We start from the raw sequence: 25827 nt of genomic DNA, 5'->3' as shown, positions 1-25827 counted from the left end.
TCCACAGGAAAAGAAGAGGAAAACAGAGATAAAAAGGACAAAATGTTAATAGACAATGGATTCCCTGTTAATTTATGGTTTTCTTTTTCAGCTATAAGTGAACATTCGCTGAGGCATTCTGGCACCAAATACATATTATCATGTCTTATTTCTGTTGCATATCTTGTCAAACAAATCCTAAAACTAATATTTATTAAAATACATAACACCAATTAAAATTCTCTTAGTTTCATATGTTAATGAATAATTCTGTCAGTGGTTGAACAAATATAAATTCCATTCGGATTAATTACAATCAGTTAAACCCAAAAGAACAATATATACCTTAATTACTACAAGTTCCTGGGCTATGATTCTATCTAACTAAAACTTGTATTCTTGACCACTGTTATAATTCTCTTCTTTTATTTAGGCTGTAGGTGAGTTTATTCTTGTGGAAAGGAACGTGAAAATAAAGAAGAAAGGAAAAATATACAGTCTGAATGAGGGTTATGCCCAATACTTCGATCCTGCACTCACTGAATATATACAGAAGAAAAAATTCCCTGAGGTATGAATTTTTAATATGCTTAAGCAAAATTCTAGTAATTTTTTCAAAATACAAAGCTAACAGTTCAAATTGATTAAGTCTGGCCAAAGCATGTATCTACTACATTTGAAAGCAACTCTACTCATTTCTGATTTTTAGACCTTTTCTAACAGTCACATAAGATGTTATTTGTGACATTTGATGAGAGCTGTTTCAGCAGTGTGGCTGGGCAGAAACCTAATGGAAGGGATCAAAGGATTCTGGGAAATCATGGACACCAATATGAGAGCTGTCGACATGTTGGAGAGGACAGGTTTAGAGATAGATGTGAGTTTAGAAAAGAGAGAGGTCAAGGTGGTGAGTCTCTGACAGAGACTCAGCAAGTTGCTCTTCAGGACAAGGAGCTGCAGGCTAGAGGGAAGGGAGGATGATATTTGCCAAGGGGGCAACAGTACCTGCAAAGTGAGGTGGGATATGGCAAAGCATGACGGGAAGGAGGTCATGCAGGAAAGAGGTTCGTCCACATTCAGAAACATCCTGACATCAATTGGGGGAAGCAGGGAACCACATTTGGCATGGTCACCTCATAGTCAGGAGTTGGAAGGATAAGTGGGCAGGAACAAGTTCATTAGACAGTGTGACAAACTCATTCATTGCAAATCTTTTAGAGACATGGACCAGGAAAAGAATAAGGATGTTGGGACAGCTGGAGATCAGACAACTACTCAGTTTCTTCTGCCTCTATCTCCCACAATGTCTTAGTGTAGTTCCTGGTTGTGCAGCCAGAATGGAGGGAGCTTGCTAAGCAGTGGGGTCCATTGGACTGGAGGTTTGATTGGACGACCTGGGGGGCATTGTCTGGACGAGCCAAGTCGACCTGCTTGGGTATAACTTCCAAGGAATACCACCTGGAGAGTGTCCTGAATGGAAACTTCTGAGAGAGCTGTGTCTGGTTCTTCTTCTGGTTGGTCCATGTGAAGAGTAGAAAAGTGTGGTGCTGGGAAAGCACATCAGGTCGGGCAGCATCTGAGGAGCATGAGAATCGATGTTTCGAGCAGAAGCAGATGCTGCCTGGCCTGCTGTGCTTTTCCAGCACCACACTTTTTGACTCTGATCTCCAGCATCTGCAGTCCTCACTTTCTCCATAGGAAGAATGGCCTTTTAAGAAGGTGCAGGCGATAGACGCTGGTCCATTGGCGGAAATCCATTGAGTAACAAGTTGTTCTGGGAGTGGTGGGTGGTAAGCTGGGGATAGAAACAGACGTGATAGACACTATAGTTTTGATAAGGCATAATGAAAAATCCTGATAGACCTTGCAGTGATAATTCCTTCAAAACAACTCGGTGCGACTTAGATTTATCCACAAAAAAAGTCGTGAGATTCTGCCTTTAATGTTTAAATTATGCAGCAGCCTGGTTTTCTCTGTTTCTACTTCACTGCCATACATTTGGCGGAAGTGCTTTGAAAATCCAATTTAAAGATATTAAATTTACACACCCCAGGTGGTATTCCTTGGAAGTTATGTCCAGGCAGGTCCACTTGTATCAAGCAAGAAGACTCTTGGCATGGCTGGCTCATCCAGACACAAATGCCCCTAAGATTGTCCAATCAAACCTCCAGTCCAATGGGTTCCACTGCTTGGCAGGCTCCCTCTATTCTCGCTACAGAACCAGGAATTACATTTGGTGAAGCTACAGTAAAAAAAATCAGTAGCTGCTCAAGGAAATTACTGCTGTTAATGTGGATAAAATAATAGTTCAGCCCCAACTGGTACACTATGTAAGGATGTGAAGAACTCAGCGAGGGTGCAAATGAGATTTACTGGAATGTACCAAGATTTTAGTTCTGTGAACGAATGTAATTACAGCAGAAAATAATAAGGCAAATGTGATACATGTGTTTAGATTCATGAAATGTTTTGATAGAGGAAATAAATAATTTGGGTGGCATCAGATTAGATATAGATTTAATGGCAAAAGAATTAGAGGCAACATAAAGAGAAGACATTTCTGCTATGAGTTTGGAATGTGGTGTCTAAAAGGGTAAAGTGTGGAAGTAAATTCAGAAAATCTTACAAAATCAAAGTGAAGAAGCAGCACAGGCACGATAGATAAAGTTACTTCCTTTTGTGCTGTATAATTCTATGTCAGTCTATGAAAGATAATCATTCAATTCAATAAAATGAGATGAACTCAAATAAATGGATGCTTCCTGTTGTCAGTATGGCATACCAGAAACTTCTTGAAGAGAGAAAACTTGAGGCTAACTGTTTCAGGGTGGGGTGTGGTTTCTGCCTCTGGAGTAAAAGTTGAGGGACAGCCTGCTTCTACTTGGCGGGCTTGTCCCACTGCCACTTAGTTGATGTTCGGCTTTTAATTGCCTTGAGGCAGAATCTGTACACTATCTAACACCATGGGCTCTTATCTTACTGAGCAGCTCTTATGCATCACCTTGTCAAAGGCCTTCTGGAAGTCCAAGTAGACCTCAAGTAGGACCCAAGGGCACAGCCTTAGAATAAAGGGAAGAACCTTTAAAACAGAGATGAGGAGAAACTTCTTCAGTCAGAGAGTCGTCAATTTCTAGAATTCATTGCCACATAAGGCAATGGAGGCTAGGTCATTGAGTACATTTAGGACTGAGATAGATAGGTTCTTGATTGTCAAGGGGATCAAAGGTCAGGGGGAGAAAGCAGGAGAACGGGTTTGAGAAATGTATCAGCCATGATTTGAATGATGGAGCAGACTGGTCCTATGCCTGATTGGTCTTGTCTGTAAAGAAGTCCCACTTTCAGATTTTGCTGGTCAATCAAATGACCTATAGCATTCCAAGGTTATAGTACCAGTGGGAGCATTGACCATTGATGGGACTACATCCCATCCCTATTATTAGCAATTGAGAATGGAACCAGATATGGCAGTAAGTGCAAGGCAGGTGGGGATGTGGGTATTTTGTCAGGACCAGGCTGGCAGACCTCATTGAGGAGGGCTATGGGGTTGGAGCACCATTATGGACAGAGCTGAGAGGAAGGGAGAGGAAACATGGTGATGGGAAGATATTGAGGGGGCTTTGACACTTTGGATGGGCACTGCCCAGGTAGTGAAGCATGGAGTGGGTCTGTCCTGCTGCATGTTAAATCTTATCAGCAGTGAGAAGTGATCCTTAGGTGACCACTTCAGTGCTCTATAGGAAGGTGCTCCTTGACACCAATCTTTACCATTTAGGTATGTGTGAGGGATGGCACGTAGCATGGTGCCACATTTTAAAGTCCCCTCGCAGCATATTTAGCCACCCCATGGAGGTCATACAATCCTGTCCCAGGTAAAGAAAAATATTTAAAAATCATTAGACAATTCAACTTAGCAACTTTTAGAGCAGTTATTAACTTCAGTCTGAGGTTAACTATGGGTGATACCCATCATCAGTATCTAGAAACCTGTTGAAATTATGAAACATAAATGTGTATTAAAAATAGACAATGCTTTCAGTGCTGCTACCGATCTGAGAATGTGTTCCCAGAAATAATTAATTTTTGGCTTTCTTCCATTAATATCACACAGTCCACAAAAAGACTTCCATTCCATATTATCAACGTACCTCAGAATCTGTTATAATTAAATGTAACAACTATCAAGAAATATGCTTGTCAAGTAAACTATTCATTATTCTTTATATCTTCTTTCCTGTATGAGAATGACTTTTTCTGGGTTTCCCATGATTTAGTCTTGTACCACAATGATCATTTGTTGATCATGATCACAAGACTGTTGATCTAAAAGTTATTTTGACATGACCTAGTTCTGTGAGCACCACTCTTATCAGATAGAGAATGGTTAAACTCAATTTTAGTAAAATATCATATTTGCATTTAGCTATTTTAATGCATTAACATGCTGCATACAATTAATTATTTTTAAAATTTAGTTGCAAAAGCAAATAGAAGCAGTCATTCTGCATCAGTAAGATTTCACAAACATTATTTTAGCAGATGTCTTGGCACTAATTCAATGTAATCGACTTTTGCTTACTTTCTCCCTCCTCAGCACATTGGTCAGTAGCTAACGCCTCATCATGTTCACTGGATAGCCCCTTTTTAAAAACCGTGTTACAAAGTTGCACGATATGGAATATAAATGTGTAACTTCATCAACTGGTTATATCTATACATTTTTAAAAATATATTTTTGAAAAGCAAAAATTGTTGACTGAAATCTAAGATGGTGAAAACTCATATCCATCATGGTAGCCAAGTAACATCTCCTTGGCAAGGAGATGGAAGCATCTACAGTGATTATGATCTGCTGAAAGTGTGAACTGACTTTTTGAGATGGAGAATTGAAGGAGTTTATGGCGCAATCATTAAAATTAATAACCTTCCCTATTATGCAGTCATGGTTAGGGAGACATTCTGTGATATGTTCTGTTTCCTAAGGAGTATTTCAACTAAACGAGAGCAAGATTGTCTGATACACCTTTGCTGTGAATTTGGATTTGGGCAGAGAACACAATCAGTTGCCAGAGTGAATGTCTTGCAGTCTGAATGCATCTCTCTCTCTCTCTCTCCCTGAAACCTCGCTCAAAGCTGTGAGCTCTGTTTGTGAATTGAAAACCAGCCTGAGAATTTTAACGTGTTTCTTTTAAGCTATGAAGCCTGGTATGTAAAAAATGGTGAGAAATTGCAGAGTTCTGAAGTGCAGAAAGCTCTGGGTGAGCTTTCTTTATACATGAATCACAAGATGTGAGTATGCTGACACAGCAAGTAATTAGGAAAGATAAAGTTGTCATAATCTCACCAGACCGTAAGGCTGCTCTCTGGTTAGAGTAAGACAACTGGTGGTGGCTGAACCTGAGGGTCCAACACCTGAGGCAAGGGGAAATGTTGAAAAGCAGAGTCCTTCATGGTAAGCCCAACCAGTGCAGGAATTAAATCCATGCTGTTGGTGTCACTCTATATTCCAAACCAGCCAACTGAACTAATCAATACCTTTGAGCAGATAGCCGTACCCCGTGCCCAATAGAATATTATAATTTATTACAATGGAAATTGAACCCAAAACTCGAGAAGTTAGACAAGAATGTAAATGGAAACAATTCAGTGAAGGTTTACTAGATCAATGCTTGGAATGTATAAGTTATGTTATAAGGAAAGATTCGACAGGTTAGGCCTGTAACAGAGGGAGTTTAGAAGAGTAAGATTGATACATATGACTCTATGACTCTATATGAGATCCAAGAAGGTCTTGACAAGATGCATTGTGGAAAAGATGCTTCCTTTTGTGGAAAATTATAAAACCAGCAATCATTATTTAAAATTCAAGGGGCAGCCATTTACGACAGGGATGAGGCGAATTTTATCTTCTCAGAGCATTTTGAATCTTTGGAATGCTTTTCCTCAAAATATGGTGAATTTTTTTAAGGCAGAGTTAGATAGATTCTCAATAAGCAAGGAGGCGAAATATTATCAGAGTAATCAGTTCAGTCATGATCTTATTGAATAACTGTGTAGGCATGAGTGCCAAGAGGCTACTCCTCTCCTAAACTGCGCATTCGTATAAAGGCTTCAACCCAGCAAGTAATTAAAGGAGAAGGGGATCTACCAACCATGACTGCAAAGCCAGTGAGAACTGAAACATCCAGATACAGTCGATGAATCTTTTGACTTTATCTTCTATTAAATATTTTATAATTTTGACAGAGGAAGCTCTGGTTTTCTGCGAAGTTGTAGTTTTCTGCATGTTTGGTGTGTGAGTATGTTGGTGTATGTTATTGGGAAGTAGGATGTAATTGAATAGTTAATATTATTTTCTATGTGAGTGGACTTTAGCAATAAAACACTTATCATGTTTAATTGAAGAATACCTGTCTAGTTTAATTCACACATATTGTACATAATGAATAGAAGCTTTGACAAAGGGTCAGTTAGACTCGAAACGTCAGCTCTTGTCTCTCCTTCCAAATGTTGCCAGACCTGCTGAGATTTTCCAGCATTTTCTCTTTTGGTTGTACATAATGAACTACGTTCTGCATGGGTAATATGGCAAGGTGGTTCAGTGGTTAGCTCTGCTGTCTCACAGCACCAGGGACCCAGGGTTCGATTCCAGCCTCGGGCAAGCATCTGTGTGGAATTTACACGTTCTCCCAGTATGTGTGGGGGTTTCATCCGGCTGCTGCAATTCAAGGGTGTGCAGGTTAGGTGAATTGGCCATTTGAAATTGCCCATAGCATTCAGTGAGGTGTAGGTTAGGTGTAAAAGTAGAGTAATGGGGAATGGGTTTGGGTGGAATACTCTTTGGAGGGTCGGTGTGGACTTGTAGGGCTGAAGGACCTGTTTCTACACTGTAGAGATTCTAAAAAAATATAGCTTCCTGTTTTCTCTTTTCTGTTGTGGGCAAACAAGGAGCAGGAAAAATCAGAAAACCAATTACCCTTCATCACCTGCTCATAATAACTTTTACAAATTTTTGAGACATGTATAGAGCAGGGACAGGAATGGTTGTGTCAGGTTCCGGAATTTAGACGTTTCAGTAAGAACAGAGAAGATTCAGTTATGTTTATTTTAGTGATGGAAAGGGATAGGTATAAAACACAGGGCAAGAGCAACAGCTGGGGGAAAGGCTAGTATGATGCGATAATTAAGATTTAGGATGCGTAGAATGGGGAAGGAAAATGCAGGGGACGGGTACAATTGAAATGTGGAGCTTATTCAAGGAAGAGCTACTGTGTGTCTTGATAAGTATGTAGCTGTTGGGCTGGGAGGAAATAGTCGAGTGAGGGAGCTGTGGTTTACTAAAGAAGTTGAATCTCTTGTCAAGAGAAAGAAGAAGGCTTATGTTAGGATGAGACATGAAGGTTCATTTATGGCGCATACAAGTTCTCCAGGAAAGACCTAAAGAGAGAGCTAAGAAGAGCCAGGAGGGGACCTGAGAAATCGTTGGCAGATAGTTTTCTATCAGCATATCAGGAATAAAAGAATGACTAGAGAAAGATTAGGACCAATCTAGGATAGTAGTGGGAAGCTGTGCATGGAGTCCAAGAAGACAGGGAAAACGCTAAATGAATATTTTTCCACAGTATTCATGCTGGAAAAAGGCAATGTTGTCAAGGACAATACTGTGGTACAGGCTACTAGACTAGATGGGATTGAGATTCACAAGGAGGAGGTGTTAGCAGTTCTGAAGAGTGTGAAAATAGATACGTCCCCTGAGCCAGATAGGATTTAATCGAGGATTCTCTGGGAAGCCAGGGAGGAGATTGCAGGTCTTTGGCTTAGATATTTGTCATAATTGTCTGCAGGAATAGTTCCAAAAGACTGGAGGATAGCAAATGTTGCTCCCTTGTTCAAGAAGGGGAGTAGAGACAACCCCGGTAATTATAGGCCAGTGAGCCTTACTTTGGTTGTAGGTAAAGTGTTGGAAAAGGTTATAAGAGATAGGATTTATAATCATCTAGAGAGGAATAAGTTGATTAGGGATAGTCAACACAGTTTTGTGAAGGGAAGGTCATGCCTCACACAACTTGGTTGAGTTATTTGAGATGGTGACGAAACAGGTGGATGAGGGTAAAGTGGTTGGTGTGGTGTATATGGATTTCAGTAAGGTGTTTGATAAGGTTTCCCATGGTAGGCTATTGCACAAAATACGGAGGCATGGGATTGAGGGTGATTTAGTGGTTTGGATCAGTACTTGGCTAACTGAAAGAAGACAGAAGGTAGTGGTTGATGAGAAATGTTCATCCTGGAGTTCAGTTACTGGTGGTGTGCTGCAAGGATTGGTTTTGGGGCCACTGCAGTTTGTCATTTTTATAAATGACTGGGATGAGCGTGTAGAAGGATGGGTTAGTAAATTTGTGGATGACACTAAGGTCAGTGGAGTTGTGGATAGTGCTGATAGATGTTGCAGGTTACAGAGGGACATAGATCAGCTGCAGAGCTGGGCTGAGAGGTAGCAAATGGAGTTTAATGTGGAAACGTGTGAGGTGATTCACTTTGGAAGGAATAACAGGAATAAAGAGTACTGGGCTAATGGTAAGATTCTTGGTAGTGTAGAAAAGCTGAGCGATCTTGATGTCCATGTACATAGGTCCCTGAAAGTTGCCATCCAGGATTGTTAGGGTTGTTAAGAAGGCATAAGGTTATTTAGCTTTTATTGGTAGAGGGATTGTGTTTCGGATCCACTTGGAGTATTGCATACAGTTCTGATCATCACATTATAAGAATGATGTGTAAACTTTAGATAGGGTTCAGACGAAATTTGCTTTGATGTTGCCTGGTGAGGGAAGGTCTTATGAGGAAACGCTAAGGGACTTGAGGCTGTTTTCATTGGAGAGAAGAAAGTTGAGAGGTGACTTAATAGAGACATATAAGATAAGAAGGTTAGGTAGGGTGAACAGTGAGAGCTAGCATGAGAGGACATAGTTATAAATTGAGGGGTGATAGATACAGGACAGATATCAGAGGTACTCAGAGTAGTAATGGCTGGAATGCCCTGCCTGCAACAGAAGTAGACTCACCAACTTTAAGGGCATTTAAATGGTCATTGAATAAACATATGGATGAAAATGGAATAGTGTAGGATAGATAGGCTTTGGATTGGTTCCACAGGTCGGTGCAACATCGAGAGCCGAAAGGCCTGTACCACGCTGTTATGTTCTATGTTCTAAATCTTACATCAACAATTTGATAAATAAAAGGTTATTTGTTTTATACATTACCAATTATAAGAAAGCAGAACAGGCCCCCAGGAGAACTCATTGTTCCTTCAAGTACTTATTGTCCTGGACCAACAGAATAGAAGTCTTAATTTAACCTTCCATATGAGCTAATGAATGGAAAATTTACCCTGTCTAAAGTGTTCCTCCCAGATGTCATCATAACCTTTCTACATGGACTTCCTACTACTACTACAATGCTTAAATAGTGTTTGAGGCAGATGGGGTTTTCTACATAAGTATGTCTAAATGGTGGATGGTACTCCCTGAGGGGTTTCTATTGACACCAGTGGAAAAAAGGTTGAGGGGGTTTAACATTGGGCAGGTGATCCAATTCATCACATTACTCCTATGCAATGAAATGCCAAAGAAGTTCTGTGATTCCTTGCAGAGGAATTGCTAACCTCCGTTCTGATTTTTGACCCCTCAAATAGCAACAACAGAGGAGGAATAAATTCTTATCCATCCCATCACTAGCCCAATCATTATAAAATAATTTCAATGACTCTTTCTTTTGAGAATGTGCTGGCAGAATGTGCACCAATCAGAACAGTGTGTACTCCAGCATTCATAATATGCCTGACATGAGAGCCTGATAGTGAAACTGAGGAACAAAGATGAAAAATGCCTTTCATTCTCCTATCTCATGCCCCTATGTTTATAATAAAAAGATACTAAGTACTGCTATATTTAATTTTTCCTATGTCACAACAGTAAACATACCAAAAGTACGTAATTAGCTGCAAATCACTAGTTTGGAGCTGCCTGGTGGTCAAGAATTTTGCTAAACAGGTGCAAGTCTTTAGTTCTTTTCTAAAGACAAAAATCTGCAGACACTGGACTCCAAAGCAGACAAATAGCAGACAAACAGGGGCTGGAAGAACAGCAAGCCAGGTAGCATCAAGAGGTGGAGAAGTCAACGTTTGGTTATTAATCATTTTTCAGGATGAGATGTGAGGGTAGGGGAAGCTGCAGATAAAAAGAGAGGAGGGGACTGGGTGGGGAGAGTAGCAGAATGGTGCAAAAGTGATAGGTGGTCACAGGTAGTGGGTACGACCTGGTTGGTGAATGGGAGGGATGAATCTGGTTGGTAGCTGGAAGGATGGGTTGAATGAAAGGGGGGAGGTAGGGCTGGGAAGAGAGCTGGGGGATGGGTGGGAAGATTGTTTGAAGTCCTCTGGGCTGCAGGCTGCCCAGGCGGAAGATAAGGTGTTGTTCCTCCAATTTGCGGTCTAATTCACGCTAGCATTGGAGGAGGCGGAGCATGGACATATCAGAGAGGGCGTGGAAATTGGAATTGAAATGGGCAGTGACCACTAGGCCGAGTGAAGATGCTTAGTGAAGTGGTCACCTAGACTACATTTAGAGAGAAGACCACATTAGGAGCACCAGGCGCAGTCAGTTGGAAGAGATGCAAGTGAACCTCTGTCTCACCTGGAAGGACTGTTTGGCACCCTGGATGGAGGTGAGGGAGGTAGTGTATGGGCTGCTGTTGCATCTTTTTTGCTTATAGGGGAAGGTACTGGCAAGATTGGAAAGGTTGGTGGGAGGGTGGCGTGAACCAAGGGGTGACGAAGGGATCAGTCCTTGTGGAAGGCAGAGAGGGGTGGGGAGGGGAAGATGTTCTGGTTGGTGGAGTCTAATTAGAGTTGGCAGGAGTGTTTTAGAATAATACGTAGGATGCAGAGGCTATTGGGTGGCAAGTGTGAACCAGGGGAACCCTGTCTTTATTATGTTTGGGGGTGTGGTTTACAGCAGTGGACCAGGGAATGGAGGAGGTGGGGTGGAGGCCTTTCTGGATGACAGAGGAGGGAAAAAATGTTGTTTGAAATAGGAGGACATCTGGGAACATCTGCTCGTTAGAGCAGATACGATGGAGATGGGAGTATTGGGAAAACAGGATGGAGTTTTTGCAGGATACAGGGTGGGAGGTGGTGTAGTCCAGGTGGAAATGGGAGTCTGTTGGTTTATAGTAAATGCCCGTCCATAAATTTCTCCAATTCCGAGAGGTGGCAATAGGCACTCGCATGTTGGTTACATCGAACAGCCCCTCTTCAGTATGTACGCAGGTACTGTTTCCCAACTATTCTGCCGTTACATCGATGATTGCACTGGTGCTGCATCCTGCACCCAGGCTGAACTGGGAGCAGTTCATCAAATTTGCTAACTACCGCTCCCCCCCCGCCCCGCACCACATTCAAGTTCACTTGGTCTATCTCGGACACTTCCCTCCCCTTTCTTGATCTCTCTATTGCCATCTCCAGCAATAGCTTACTAACTGATATTTACTATAAACCACAAGACTCCCATTGCCATCTGGACTACATCTACCAATAACTGTGACAATCTCAGGCTGTATCATTTCCATGGTACTTTCAGATTTGTGCACATCCCTGTACGAGTAAAACAGGGAAGATGACATAACCATAACTAACAAGCTAGATCAAGGATAGTGTTTAAGCCAAAGAAGAGGCAAATCAATTGACCAAAAAAAGCAACAACCCTGAGGACTGGGAGAAATTTAAAATTCAGTAGAGGAGGACAAAGGGTTCAATTCGGAAGGGGAAAATAAAAGATGAGAGTAAGCTTGCGGAAAACTTAAACACTGACTGCAAAATCTTCTATATAGATATTTAAAGAGAAAAAGACTGGTAAAGATAAATGGAGGTCCTTTATAGTTAGAATCAGGTGAATTCATAATGGACAACAATGAGCTGGCAGACAAGTTGAACAAGTACTTTGGATCTGTCTTCACAAGGAATAACCTTTGGACATGCTAGGGACAGAGGGTCAAGCGTGAAGGAGGAACTGAAGGAAATCCTTATTAGTCAGGAGATAGTATTGGGGAAATTGATGGGATTAAAACTCAATAACTCCCTAGGATCTGATGCTCTGCATCCCAGAATACCTAAGGAAGAGGTCCTAGACATATTGGCATTGGTGATCATTTTCCAGCATTCTATAGACTCTGGAAGAGTTCAAATAGACTGGAGGGTTGCTGATGTAACCCCACTGTTTAAAACAGGTGGGAGAGAGAAAACAGGGAATTATAGGCTGGCTAGCCTGACATTGGGGGTGGAGAAAATGCTGGGTCAATTGTTAAGGATGTAATAACTGAGCATTTGGAAAGCATCAGTCCAAGTCAGCATGGATTCACTAAAGGGAAATCATGCTTGACAATTCTTCTGGAATATTTTGAGGATGTGACCAGTAGAGTGGACAAGGGTGAGTCAGTGGATGTTGTGTATCTGGACGTTTCAAAAGGCTTTTGACAAGGTTCCACACAAGAGATTAATAATCAAAATTAAAGGCCATGGTATCAGAGACAATATATTAATGTGGATAAATGTAGTCAGCAACAGGAAACAGATTTGGAAAAAAGGGTCCTTTTCAGAGTGGGAGGTAGTGATGGATGGGGTACCACAGCGTTCAGTGCTGGGACCCCACCTGTTCACAATACACATTAATGATTTGGAGGAAAGAATTGAAGAAACTTCTCCAAATTTGCAGATGACACTGAGCTGAGTGGCAGCATGTACTGTGAGGAGGATGCTAAGTGGATGACTTGGATAGGCTGGCTGAATGGGCAAATACTTGGCAAATGCAGTGCAATGTGGACAAACGTGAGGTTATTCTCCTTTGGTGACAGAAACAGGAAGATAGGTTTAGGAAAAGATGAAGTGCAATGAGATCCATGTAGCATGGTGGAACAGTTGCTGAAGTTTGACATGCAGGTACAAGTGGCAGTGAGGCAAGCTAATGGCATGCTGGCCTTCATAGCGAGAGGATTTGAGTATGTGAGTAGGGGTGTCTTGCTGCAGTCTTGGTAAGTCCACACCTTGAGTATTGTTTTAGTGTCCCATTCTGAGAAAGGACATTCTTGCTGTTGAGGAAGGCCAGCAAATGTTCACCAGACTGATTCCCAGGGTGGCAGCATGGACATATGAAGAAATACTGGATCAACTGGGCTTGTACTCAGTGGAATTTAGAAGAATGAGTGGAGAATCTCTTAGATACATATAAAATCATGATGGGATTGTTCAGGCTAGATGCGAGAAGAATGTTCCGATGTTGGGGGCAGTCAAGAACCAGGAGTCACAGTCAGAGAATAAAGGTTAAGGCATTCAGGACTGAGATGAAGAAGAATTTCTTCATTCAGAGGGTTGTGAACCTTTGAAATTCTTTACCGCAGAAAGCTGTTGCAGTCAGTTCCTTAGATATATCAGGTGGACATGGCCCTTGCAGCAAAAGAGATCAAGGGCTATGGAAGTGTCTTTAGAGCGAAAGTGGGAGTGGGATATTGAAATTGCATAATCAGTCATGATCATATTGAATGGTGATGCAGACTCAAAGGGCCAAATAGCCAACTCCTGCACCTATTTTCTGAGTTTCTACATTAATACATGAATTCAATTACGCGGCAATGTGAGGTCAGTGTGCTGGCTCCATACTTAACGTTGTCTGACTCAACTTCATATACCAATGAACACTCATATACCACCACCTGTCTGCAATCCTTTAGCTGGATGGTTATTAAAGCCTTTTACTATCAGCTATTCTTAGGAAGGTCTGTGTTTAAATGTTGACCTGCTCTTTTAAACTAACCTATGGAGTTCAAATAGAATCATTCGCTGTCATTCATTTTGTTGTTATCTGAGAAATGAAATGCTTCCTCGAGGGAATAATAATTGTTTTCTGAAATTTCTAGAATACATTACAACACTGCGTCTCATTTCATTTTCTTTCTTTAGTTATGATATGAGCCTTGCCTTTGTTTCACCTTCCCAGCCAGTTCCTGAATCTTACTTTAGTTTTTTAAATAGTGGGAATCGAAATGTAATCCCGAAAAATATGAAGTGATGCATTTTGGGAAGCAAGTTAGTGCATGTTTATTGGTAGGACCTCGAGAAGTGACCTTGATGTGTTTGTGCATAGATTCTTGAAGGCAGCAAGTCAGGGAGATAAGGTGGTGAAGAAGGCATGTGGAATTCTTGCCTTTATGATTCAAGGCATTGAATACCAGAGCTATAATAGATCTATATCTACCATTAGTTCAGCCACAGTGGGCTACTAACTGCATTTCTCATTGCTACACTGTAGGAAGGATGAGATTGTTTTAGAGAGGGTGCAGAAGTGATTCACCAGTATGTTGCCTGGGCTGGAGTGATTTAGCTATAAAGAGAGACTAGCTGGACTGGATTTGTTTTCTTTCAAGCAGGGAAGACTGAGGGGATCTGATTGAGGTGTACAAAGTTCTGTGGAGAATGTTTTCCCCTTAGTAGACGGTTCAGTGACCAGTTTTAAATTAAGAAGCAGAAGGGATTTAGAAATTTCTTTTACACCCAGAGGATTGTAAGTGTCTGAACTCACTACCTAAGATGGTGTTAGAGGCAGGAACCCTCAAGAGATTTAGGAACTGTTAGATGAACACTTGAAGCGTCATAGCATATGAGGCTACAGGCCAAGCCTTGGAAACAGGATTAGAATTGTTCAATGGATGATGACCAGTGTGGACACAATGGCCCTTCCGTGCTTTAACATTCTACAAATCTATGAACCTAGTTCAGTGCCTGGTTTGTTTCGTTCAACTGGTGGTAGCTGGATATTTGACTAGAAATTGTGATGAGTGAGGAGAAAGTGGAGCCTGATAAAAGGCCTTTGAGAGACTCTGCTGGCAGCATCAGTTGTGTGAAAGAGCAGGCTGAAGAAGGTGAGTAAGTCCTTACAAACCTATATCCATATAATCCATAAGCTGATGAAGGTGGACACAAAGTGGATTTGCAATTTTCACATTAAAAGAGAAAAGGAAAATGCCAAACAACTTCCACTGAGTATCTGTTCCACTAACAGTTGCAATTTTTTTTGTGTGATTAATCAACTTGGAGAAGCATGTTGACAATCATTGGCCTTCACATATCCTGCATCCTATTACTCTGTCTCATTGTGTATTACGCGGAATGTGAGTGTTTCCATTCCACAGTTTAGATATTGGATACTGATCCTAACAGATGATTGCTAAATTATTATTAATCAGCTAACCAGAGTAAATAAAGGAAGTAGACTTAATTAGTTACTGTCAGACTTCTAAACATATGGAGGGAAACTCTCCTCTAATGGCTTTTGCATTCTGTGATTTTAAACCACAGGTATAATCGTGTAGGTGTGCTAAATTGTTTTTACTTGTAGTTCTCTACTGACTTCAGCATACAGGGCAAGAGCAGAGAAAGATTTCCATTACAGATCACCATCAAGTGACCATTGAAGGAAAGTACCTGGTTGGAGAGCTGTTATTTTAATCAATCCCATTCATAGATGTTATTCAGCTCAGTCCACCTGAAAATGTATCTGTTCTCGTAATTCTGTTCAAGTGCAATAAAAAATATTGGTAGGATCAAGTGGCTTGAGAGAGAAATGACCAATTCTGTCTTACACAATGTTTGACTAAAAAAATCACAGGCTAAACATTATGTCTAAAAGATTGCACAGAAGTTTCCTGTTTGCTCAGTTCCTTGCATGTATTGTGTCAGTTTTATGCCAATACCTTTACCAATAGGTATATGAAGGAAATATATCTGTTTCGCTTTTCTCCACCATTATTGCAGTTTTTAAAAGTTCAATGTAAATCACAATGAACAGGCTCTCACTCTCAACATCTAAGTTCATCAGTTAAGGATGATCATTTAGAGGAGGTACTGGAGAGAGTTCAGCACAAACTGGTTTCTGAAAAGCTATTGCCTTTTGGTGAAAAATGGGAAAAGAAATTACAGGATGGACACTTACAATGAAGTGGAATTTAGTGTTTCACTATTCTTTGAGCTAACTGCATTCACATACGTCATCTTTTCTTTGTGCAGGATGGTACTGCTCCATACAGTTCAAGATATGTAGGGTCTATGGTGGCAGATGTTCATCGTACATTAAAATATGGAGGTATCTTCATGTATCCTGCCAACAAGAAAAGCCCAAAAGGAAAGGTACATTTTCACTTGTTGTAATTGGACATTCTTATGTTTGTGTTTTAGATGGCTTGTAAACACAAACATTTATTGCACCATGTAGTTAGCAGAACTTGGAGAGAGGACTCTTGTTTTTTGTTTTCAGTACAGATTCCAGCATCTGCAGTAATTTGCTCTTTTTGCTCCAAAAGAATGCCATGGAGACAAAGGCGATGCAAGGAGAGTTCAACATCATGTCATGGAGTCTCCCCATCCCAAGACCTTCACCCACCTGCAACACTCTCCCTCCACTTGAACTCCTCCCTCTGGCCTTTTAGCTGCACTTGGCCTGTTCATTGAAATGTGTCGACGTGACTTTGATCGCCTCAATTTCTCTGCCAACCCCTCTGCCAACCCCCCCCCCCTCCCCCCGCCCCCCCCTCACTTGTTTCAACCTGAACTGACTGCACTCCATGCTCTTAGATCTAACCCTGATTTGTAATTAAGCCTGCTGACAAGGGTGGTGCTGCTGTTTTTCCGGCATACTTACCTCTACATTGCAGAGGCTGAGTGTCAGCTCTCAGATACCTCCTCCTACCTCCCTTGGATCTTCGAACATCATGCCATTGTGTCCACTTATTTCATCTGGAATCTCCCCTTCACTGCCTGCAAGCTCATAGTCTCCCAAACCTTCTACCTCCTCCCAAAATCCACAAATATGACTGCACAGGAGGCCTGTTGTTTCTGCCTACTCCTGCCCCACAGAACTCATCTCTTCCTACCTTGACTCGATTTTGTCTCCTCTTGTCTAGTCCCTTCCCACTTTTCCCCTGATATTTCACATCAGTTTCAGATTTCCAATTTGTGGGCTCCAGCTGATTCTTCTTCACCGTGGATGTGCATTCCCTTTACACATCCATTGCCACCAGGATGGTCTCAGATCTGTCCACTGCTTTCTGGAAAAGAAGTCTAGAACCATCACCTCAATCATCACTCTCTTCCACCTGATTGAGTTCTTCATCGCCCTGTTCAACTTCTCTTTTAGCTCCTCTCTGTCTTCAGGTCAGAGGGGTAGCCATGAGTACCTGCATGGACCCCGGTTTTGCCTGTCTCTTGGTGAGGTATGTGGAACATTCCTTGTTCCAGTCCTATTCCTGCCCTCACTCACAAGTCTTCCTCTGGTATATTGATGACATCATCAGTGCTGTTTCCCTCTCTTGTCCAGAATTGGTAACGTTTATCCATTTCAATTCCAATTTCCATCCTGCTCTCACATTCACCTGGACCATCTCTGGCTCCTCCCCTCCCTCTGTTTCCATTTCCAGAGATAGGCTGGCCACAAAAATGCACTACAAAACCACTTACTCCCACAGTTACTGTTCTAGCACTGGGTAAATCCCTCTGCTAATTTAAACCCACAGAGAAGCTCAACTCATACTGTAATCTGTTAAATTTCAAGAGGCAAAGAACTATCCCAGAGGTCACAATTTAAAGTAAAAATTAACAATTTTATTCTTTAAGTCCAGAAGAGAACATTAAGCAACTACTTACAACTTCTTTCTCTTAAACTTATCTTTTACCTCCCACTCTACAATACTGGTCCAATAAATTCCCTCTTGAATTTATGGCAAATCAGTTTCAAAACCAGTTGTCATCTTCAGATGTCAAACTTTCTCTGTATATTTCTTTAAATCAGCTTTGGTCTTCTAGTGCACAAATTTCTTATGGACTATTCAGCTAGTAGTCTATATTTGTTGGTGTTCTTGGCAGTTCTTCTTCTAACTGTTCAAAATGTCTGGGTTTATACCTCAAAATATCAGATAATTTCATTAGTTTGATGTCATCAAAACATTAAATTCAAATTCAATTGGATTTTGGTCTCTGGGACATAATTTAAACTAATTGGCTGAATTTGAATTTGTTTTTGTACCACGGCATCACAGAACCAGCTATTTGTGTCAACCAAATGTTATATTTTTAAATTGTTCAGTACACTGTGCTTTCAGTCAGTCCTTGCTAGCGTTCTCTCTCTTAAAAATACAGTACACACCTTCAAAACAGTTACCTTGACTATACATCCTCACACTCTACTTCCTGTAAAGATTCTATTCCTTTCTCCCTGTTCCTCTGTCTCTGGCTCATCTGTTCTAATTATGCCAGCTATGAGCAGGGGGCTTCTGAAATGTCCATCTTCTTCAGCCGAGGATTCTCCAGAGCCCTCAGCCAGGTTCAACAAATCTTCCGCATTTCAGCCCTCACTGCCTCTTTTCCCTCCCATGACAGTGAAAGGCCCTCCCTGCCCTTGTCCACACCTACTGTCCCACCAAAATCTACATCCAGAGGATCATTGGATGCCATTTTTGCCACGTCCAGCAGTATGCCACCACCAGTCACATATTCCCCTCTCTGCCCCCTTCCTTATCAGCCTTCTGCAAGGACCATTCCCTCTAGGACATCCTAGTCACTCCTTCACTCCCAACGTGTCTGCACACCCCATAGCATCTTCCCCTGCAATTGCAGATGGTGTAGCACTTGTCTGTTTACTTCCTATCTCCTCACTATCCAAGTTCCCGAACACAAATTGCAGGTGAAGCAGTGCTTTACTGTACTTCACTTGATTTAGTCAACTGCTTTCGCTGCTCACAGTGTGGTCTCCCCTGCATTGGGAAACAAAGCGCATATAGAACATAGAACAGAAAAAAGTACAGCACAGAATAGGCCCTTTGGCCCATGATGTTGTGCTGAGGATTAATCCTAATGTAAAATAAAATAACTTAACCTACGCATCCCTCAATTCACTGCTATCCATATGCATGAGTGACCACTGTGTAGAACACTTATGTTCTGTCTGCAAAAAAGACCCTGAGCTTCCAGTTGCTTGCCACTTCAACACACCATCCTGTTCCATGGCCAACATTTCTGTCTCAGGCTTGCTGCAGTGCTCCAGCAAAGCTCAGCACATGCTGGAAGAATAGCACCTCATTTTCAGCTTGGGGACGCTGCAGCATTCAGGAGTTCAACATTTTAGGGTTTTAGCTTTTTTCCCCATTCCTGCCCCTACCACCAATGGGTTGTTAACACACACTGAAAATATGTTGCTGGAAAAGCGCAGCAGGTCAGGCAGCATCCAAAGAGTAGGAGAATCGACGTTTCGGGCATGAGCCCTTCTTCAGCCACGTTCTCAAACAGACTCGCTACCACAGCCACATCTCCTTCCTGAAGAAGGGCTCATGCCCAAAACGTCGATTCTCCTGCTCCTTGGATGCTGCCTGACCTGTTGCGCTTTTCCAGCAACAAATTTTCAGCTCTGATCTCCAGCATCTGCAGTCCTCACTTTCTCCTGTTAACACACACTACCCATTAATTGTTCACATTAGCAGCTATTCAGCATCCCCCCACCCAGACTGACCTGTAACCACTCCTTTGTTTTTCTCTCTTTATTTCGCCACCTATCGTTTACTCTCCACCCTACCACCACCTCATTCTGCTCCTGAAGAAGGGTCAGTGGACCCAAAACATTAAATCTGAGTTCTCTCCACAGTTGCTGCCAGACCTAAAGAGATTTTTCAGCAATTTCTGCTTCTGTTCCAGCATCCTCAGCTCTTTTTTTTTTAGCAGAATTAGGAATCCTGGCTGAACATTCCCTTCCATTACCAGGACACTGGCCAATTAACTAGCTGCACAACCACAGTTGTCTTCCTTTGTGCTTGGTATGACTCCGACCAGTGGAGAGTTTTCCACTGATTCACATTGAAATCTACCCTGCTAGGGCTCCTCGATGCCACATTCCCATCAAATGCTGCCTTGATGACGAGAACAGTCATTCATACTCTGCTCTCTGATTACAACACTCGGTTTTCAGTTGTGGCTTATATATTACAGAGCCATTTTAACTCGCCACAAATAGAAGCTCTGACTTCATCAGCATTGCTGCAATATAAATGAGATGTACAACATATGAAAGTCAAGAACTGCTGGAGGAGGTAGTTTTCTTGAAGTTTCTGTTCAAGTAAAGGATGGCAGTTTGTGTTACTGAAGACACAAACGAATCAATAATATTGTGCCAATGTCAAAGGCAAGGCTGCTGTTGTTGGTTTTGGGTATCCGGATATGAATGTAGACAGGTTTTTTTTATTAGGGAAGGGGTGTCGATGAATAGTGCAAATTTAATTGCAATATAAATCTTCCTTAGTCTTAATTGAATGGTAAATAGACTCAATTATCTCAATGCCCTGCTCCTGCTCCAAATCTTTCATGAACCCTGAGTATACTAGCATTTTCCAGGAATAACCTGACTCACTTATTATCTACTGGTTGAACTTAATGATATGGTTCAAGCTCACTGCTACATATTAGAATAATTGATGTTAGTGTTATGGTAAATGTTATAATAAATAATTTAAATGTGTTGTTTGTTAACCACAGCTTCGTCTTCTGTACGAATGCAACCCAATGGCCTTTATAATGGAACAGGCTGGTGGAAAAGCCACAACAGGAACCCAGCCAGTACTTGATGTGAAGCCAGAGTCTCTTCATCAACGGGTTCCACTCATAATGGGATCACCTGATGATGTTGATGAATTCCTTTCCTTTGTAACGAAACACGAAGCTAACGCATGAAGTTTCAAGCTCCCTACAGATTGCAAAACTGATTACTTGAAACAATAATGACCGATCTATAGATTTAAATAAACAGGACTGTGCTCAGTACAAAAGTGTAAACTGTATGAGAAACACATTTGAAGTAGATATAAGAATATATTGCTAAATTTTCTTCCATGCTTGACTCAATTCTGCATTTGGTTTTCTGAATTCTCAGTTTTCCTGAAAGTATAGTTTTCTTGCTGCACTTAGAAAATTAGAGACTCTTTGGGCAGTTGTTTCTAAAATTATTTCACTATTTCTTTGTGCATTTGTTGAGTTAAATGAGTTCAGAATTATGTTAATGTTGTTCATACGGGTGACAATTATCCAAAGAAACTGAGGCTTAACTTCATTTCAAGCAGTCAGGGAAAGGGACAAGGTCAAACTATTTAAATGGAGAAGAATACTGAAGAAGGTGTACAGCTGGCTACCAATTCATTGTCATCTGTTTCGTTCTCCTGTTGAAGACCAATTTCACCCTTATGTGTATTCAAGATAGAATTATTCCATTTCAAACATTAAGTACCAATTTTTACAAGTAACAAAGTAAATCATGAGTCTCGCCATGTTTCACACAAACTTTCCCACTATATACAACATCCATCCAAGCACATATATGACTTGAATTGATGAAAATCTGTCCACGAGAACTGTTGTAACCAAGTGAAAATGGATGAGATGACTACTTTACCCTATCCTCCCACTACTTGTTTGACTGCAACAGGTTTGTGCTTTAGAATTTAGAGAGAATGCATTTTACCAATTCTATAAATACTCCACTATTTTAATTTTGAGGCTAAGAAGAATTTCAGATTTCCTTAGGTTAAACAAACAACATTATGTATTGAACTGTTCTCCAAGCTAAAAATGATCAAGCAAAGCAATACTGTTCATACAGTCACGCATTGTCTTAACCTGTCTCCTTCTTAGCAAAGAGCCCTTGAAGTTCTCTGCTCAGCCTAGCGAGATTCTATTAACTTATGTCAACAGCTGTTATTATTTCCAAACAAGCAATTGCGTTTTGATGTTCCATTGTAGAAACATTTGAAAAGTTTCAGGTTGATGTGAATTGATGCAAGGTGGGGTCTTTCATGCTTCCAAGGTCTTTCATGTTTATTTTCATCCTTTTTGGTAGATTGTTGAAATTGTGTAATTGCAACAGTTGCCCAATGTGCGTTAACTCTTCAAAAAACGCAATGCTTTGTCGAGGTTTCTGTTTTACTTTAAATCCAGCTGGGAAAAGACAGAGTTACAGAGTGACACAAGCTCTACCCTTTATCTACAAAATCCCTTATTGCAATTGCTTAAATATGAAATGAATTGTTTCAAAATAAACTTTTTAAAGTTAAACTGATAATGTAGTTCATTATTTTGTGTATAATGTTGAGTTTAGTCAGAGGCTACCTAACTAAATAACCATCCTGAGTTTGGTTGCTTCAATAAAATGCTAGTAATTGTATGCAAGATTAAAAGACCTATAAGGGGAGGAAGGGTCATATTTCTGATCTTAGCTTATCAACCCAGAATCATTAGCCAACCAATTGTACAGCTTCTTTATGTCACCAGAACTCACCCAAAGGACAAATATCCGGTTCGCCCACCATGAGCTGTACAAATGGTCTGTGCTCAAGTGACACCGAAGACTTGTTTTTTTTTAAATTTAATTATACTATTTACTGGAGTTAGAAGAGTAAGAGGTGATTTAGTTGAAATATATATTATCCTGAAAGGTCTTGATAGAGTTGCTGCAGAAAGGATGTTTCCTCTTATGAGAAAATCTCGAACTCGGGTTTGCTGATTAAAAATAAGAGGTTGGATCCAAGATGGCAGCGGTCTGAGTGGTCTGCTGTACTGGACTCTGTGCCATACCCCCAGGCAAGGTGGTCCTTTACCATGCCCCCACCACCATCAACCACCCCCAGGAGAAAAAAGTATTAATTTAAACTAAACTGATAATCTGGAGCTGCTTTAAGGCCAGGATGAAATTGAATAAAGGAAAGGGTCCGAAAGGAGCACAGCAGACAGGGCACTCCCCTACTGCATTGGGGGTGGCTGCAGCCAGTGCTCAAACTCCTGTGGCAGCCCCTTTGGATCTAACAGGACAGCAGCATTTACTCTTGGGGTTTGCCAAACTCCAAGAAAAGCAACTGTAGAACCACTATCTGCCAAGCTAAAAAAGATAAGCTGGAAATCCAGCTGCTGGACCAAAGAATGGAGGCAGTGGAGGAGAGGACCGCGGCATTGGAGACCAGGTGGAGGTCTTGGGAGGAAGGATCCAAATATGGAAGACTAGGTTCAGGTCCTTCAAAACCAAGTTGACGACTTAGAGAACAATAATAGGAGAAAAAGCTTACAGCTCGTGAGTCTTCCAGAACACAAAGAAGGTGAGGACCTTGTCGGCTTCTTGGAGGGGTGGCTCCCGACGTTCCTGAGGTTGGAGTTGGAGTCGGGCTTGGTGAGCGTGGAGCAGGCCCACTGGATTGCAATGCACAGGTCCGGGTTGGACCCACGCCCCCACACAGTCCTGTATTATATAAAAAAAGTTAAAAGTTGAAACAGCAAGAAAACTGGGAAGAAATTGACAGGATTTAATGTACAAAGGCTCAAAGTAATGTTTTTTCAGGATTTTTCAGAAGCCCCAATTAAGAAGAGAAGGGCATTTGATGAAGTCGAGAAAGAATTAAGGGACCTGAAAATTTAATATTCCTTGAGGTACCCGGCCGTGTTGTGTTTCGTCCCTGGGGGGGACAGTATATAATTTTGACTCTGCAGAAAAGATGAGGCACTTTGTGAATTCTTTGAATTGAAGGACCTGACTTGGGGTGGGAGGGGAGGGGGCATCATTGCAAACAAAGGTATGGGTTTTTTTATTGCCTCTTTTTTTCACTTCTCTCTCCACTTATCCACTTATCTGTGGTTATTGGCTTTATACGTACAGCCTTGTTGTAAAACTGGAATTATTTTATATATTGGTCGACTGGGCATTATCTAGGGCCCTTTTTTTACTGCTGTCCTTTTGATTTTGTATTGGGGGTGGCTATTTCTGTGGTTAAGATGGGTGGGGAGGGGGAGTGGGGGGTGGTGTGGGGGTGGTGATGGGCATCCATTGTTAACTCTCAGAATGTAAATAACAGGTTTTCCTAATCTGTGAATTGCCTAGGGCTAGGGCACAGCCTCAGCTGGAGGGAGTTAAGATGGTAGTAGGATTGGGACGATAGCCCCCTATTGGCAAGGTGGAAGATCTCTAGTGAATTGGGAGTTATTTAGGTGTTTGTTTCAGTTAAATGTGGTGATTAGTTTTTTAGTTGTAGTAGTTTTTATAGGAGTAATTTTTAGACTTCACGGAGTTAATGTCTTTGTAGCTCATCATGCCTCAGATGAGCATTCTCCTCTTGGGAAACCACGAGCTGCCCTGGACGACCATGGCTAGTGATTTGTTCAGGTGGTGCACCTGGAATATAAAAGGGAGCCATTCTCCTATTGAAAGAAAGAATGTTTTGTCAAGCCTTAGGAAGGAAAGGGGCATTGCCCTACTGCAAGAGATGCATCTAACTGATAAGGAGCATCTGAAACTGTAGCGGGGGGTTTATGACAGGGTATTCTTCTCCTTCTTCAGCTCTAAGAGTAGAGGAGTGGCTATACTGATAAGAAGGAACCTCCCTTTCCAAGTAATGGAGCAGATTAAGGACAAACATGGATGGTTTAACATTCTTAAAGCCCTAATACATGGGGAAGAGTATGGCATCTTAAATGTATATTGTCCCCCAGTGCATCCTCTTAAATTTCTAATTGATGCAGTGGCTAAAATAATGAATCTTGGGGTGTGCCGCATGATCATAGGAGGGGATTTTAATCGCCTAATAAATCCCGAAGTTGACAGGATGCCAAGGGCCTGGCAAGTACGCCCGCGCAATCTAAGCAGTTGGTGGACCTGTGTGAGGAATTGGGACTAGTGGATGTATGGAGACACCTCCACCCTAATGGAAGAGACTTTATGTTCTACTCCAACCCACAAAAGTGCCATACGCGAATTGACATGTTTTGTATGCGAACTGATAGTTTGGACAGAACATTGGCTTGCTAAATTGGGAATAAAGCTGTCTTGAATCATGAGCCAGTGTATTTAGATGTTAAAATCAAGGGTAGTGGAATGGATACACGGCACTAGCACATGTACACATTTCTGTTAAGGGAAAGCAAATTTGTCGAATATATCAGAAGAGAGTTCAGAGCCCTCTGGTACATCCAGTAGTCCGGCAATACTTTGGGAGACCGCTAAGACATATTTACGAGGCCTGATCATTTTGTATTCTACGACTGGAAGAAGGCAGAGGGAGGAGCAACAACGGATGCTGGAGGCCCGGCTGCAGATAGCTGGGAAGCATAGTAGGCCCTCTTTGGTCAAGTTACAGCGGGTCACAATCCTCCGAGCAGCTCTCGACTCATTGTACACACAAGTGGCTAAAAATGAGGTCTCCTTTGCTAAACAAAGACTGTTTGAATTTGGAGACAAGCCAGGTAGATATCTGGCATGTTTGGCTAGGAGGAAAAAAGCTTCCCAATGTATTATGTCTGTTAAGGAGAAGGCTGGTTTGATTACCTGTGAGTTGAAGAAAATCAATATTAGATTTAGGGAATACTTTGCAGAGCTATATCAGTCGGAGGTGGGGGGCAAACACAGCGCAGTGAGAATGCAGTCCTTTTTTGAGAATCTGGACCTCCCCAGTATAAATACAGAACAGGTTTCCCTATTGAGTATGCCTATAACAGTACAGGAAGTGCAACTCCAGGGTGGCAAAGCACTGGAGCCAGATGGATTCCCAAGTGAATTCTATAAGCAAATCATAAATGTATAGCTATTCATATGCACAGGATTGTCTGCCACCTTCTCTTAGGGAGGCTAATATCTCTCTCAATTTAAACAAGGGGAAAGACCTCGAAGAGTGTGCTTCGTGTATGTGCTTTGCTGTTGAATGTAGACTTTAAAATTCTATCTAGCATGCTAGCTGTGAGGT

The 25827-nt window shown here is 41.5% G+C and overlaps 1 protein-coding gene across 1 annotated transcript in view; it reads left to right on the top strand.

The window, feature by feature from the left end:
* LOC122561580 (fructose-1,6-bisphosphatase isozyme 2-like) overlaps positions 1–22138 on the top strand; it is a 56137-nt gene extending 33999 nt beyond the window's left edge. The window contains exons 5-7 of the mRNA XM_043713401.1: positions 413–550; positions 16088–16207; positions 20594–22138. Of these exons, the coding sequence (XP_043569336.1) occupies positions 413–550; positions 16088–16207; positions 20594–20788 (453 nt within the window). The 3' untranslated portion in view covers positions 20789–22138. The remainder of the gene's footprint in view (positions 1–412; positions 551–16087; positions 16208–20593) is intronic.
* Positions 22139–25827: the final 3689 nt, after the last annotated feature.

This window comes from Chiloscyllium plagiosum, chromosome 2 (genome assembly GCF_004010195.1).
Source record: "Chiloscyllium plagiosum isolate BGI_BamShark_2017 chromosome 2, ASM401019v2, whole genome shotgun sequence".
Taxonomy (NCBI): Eukaryota; Metazoa; Chordata; class Chondrichthyes; order Orectolobiformes; family Hemiscylliidae; genus Chiloscyllium; species Chiloscyllium plagiosum.
This window is presented reverse-complemented; position numbering and strand designations above follow the sequence as displayed.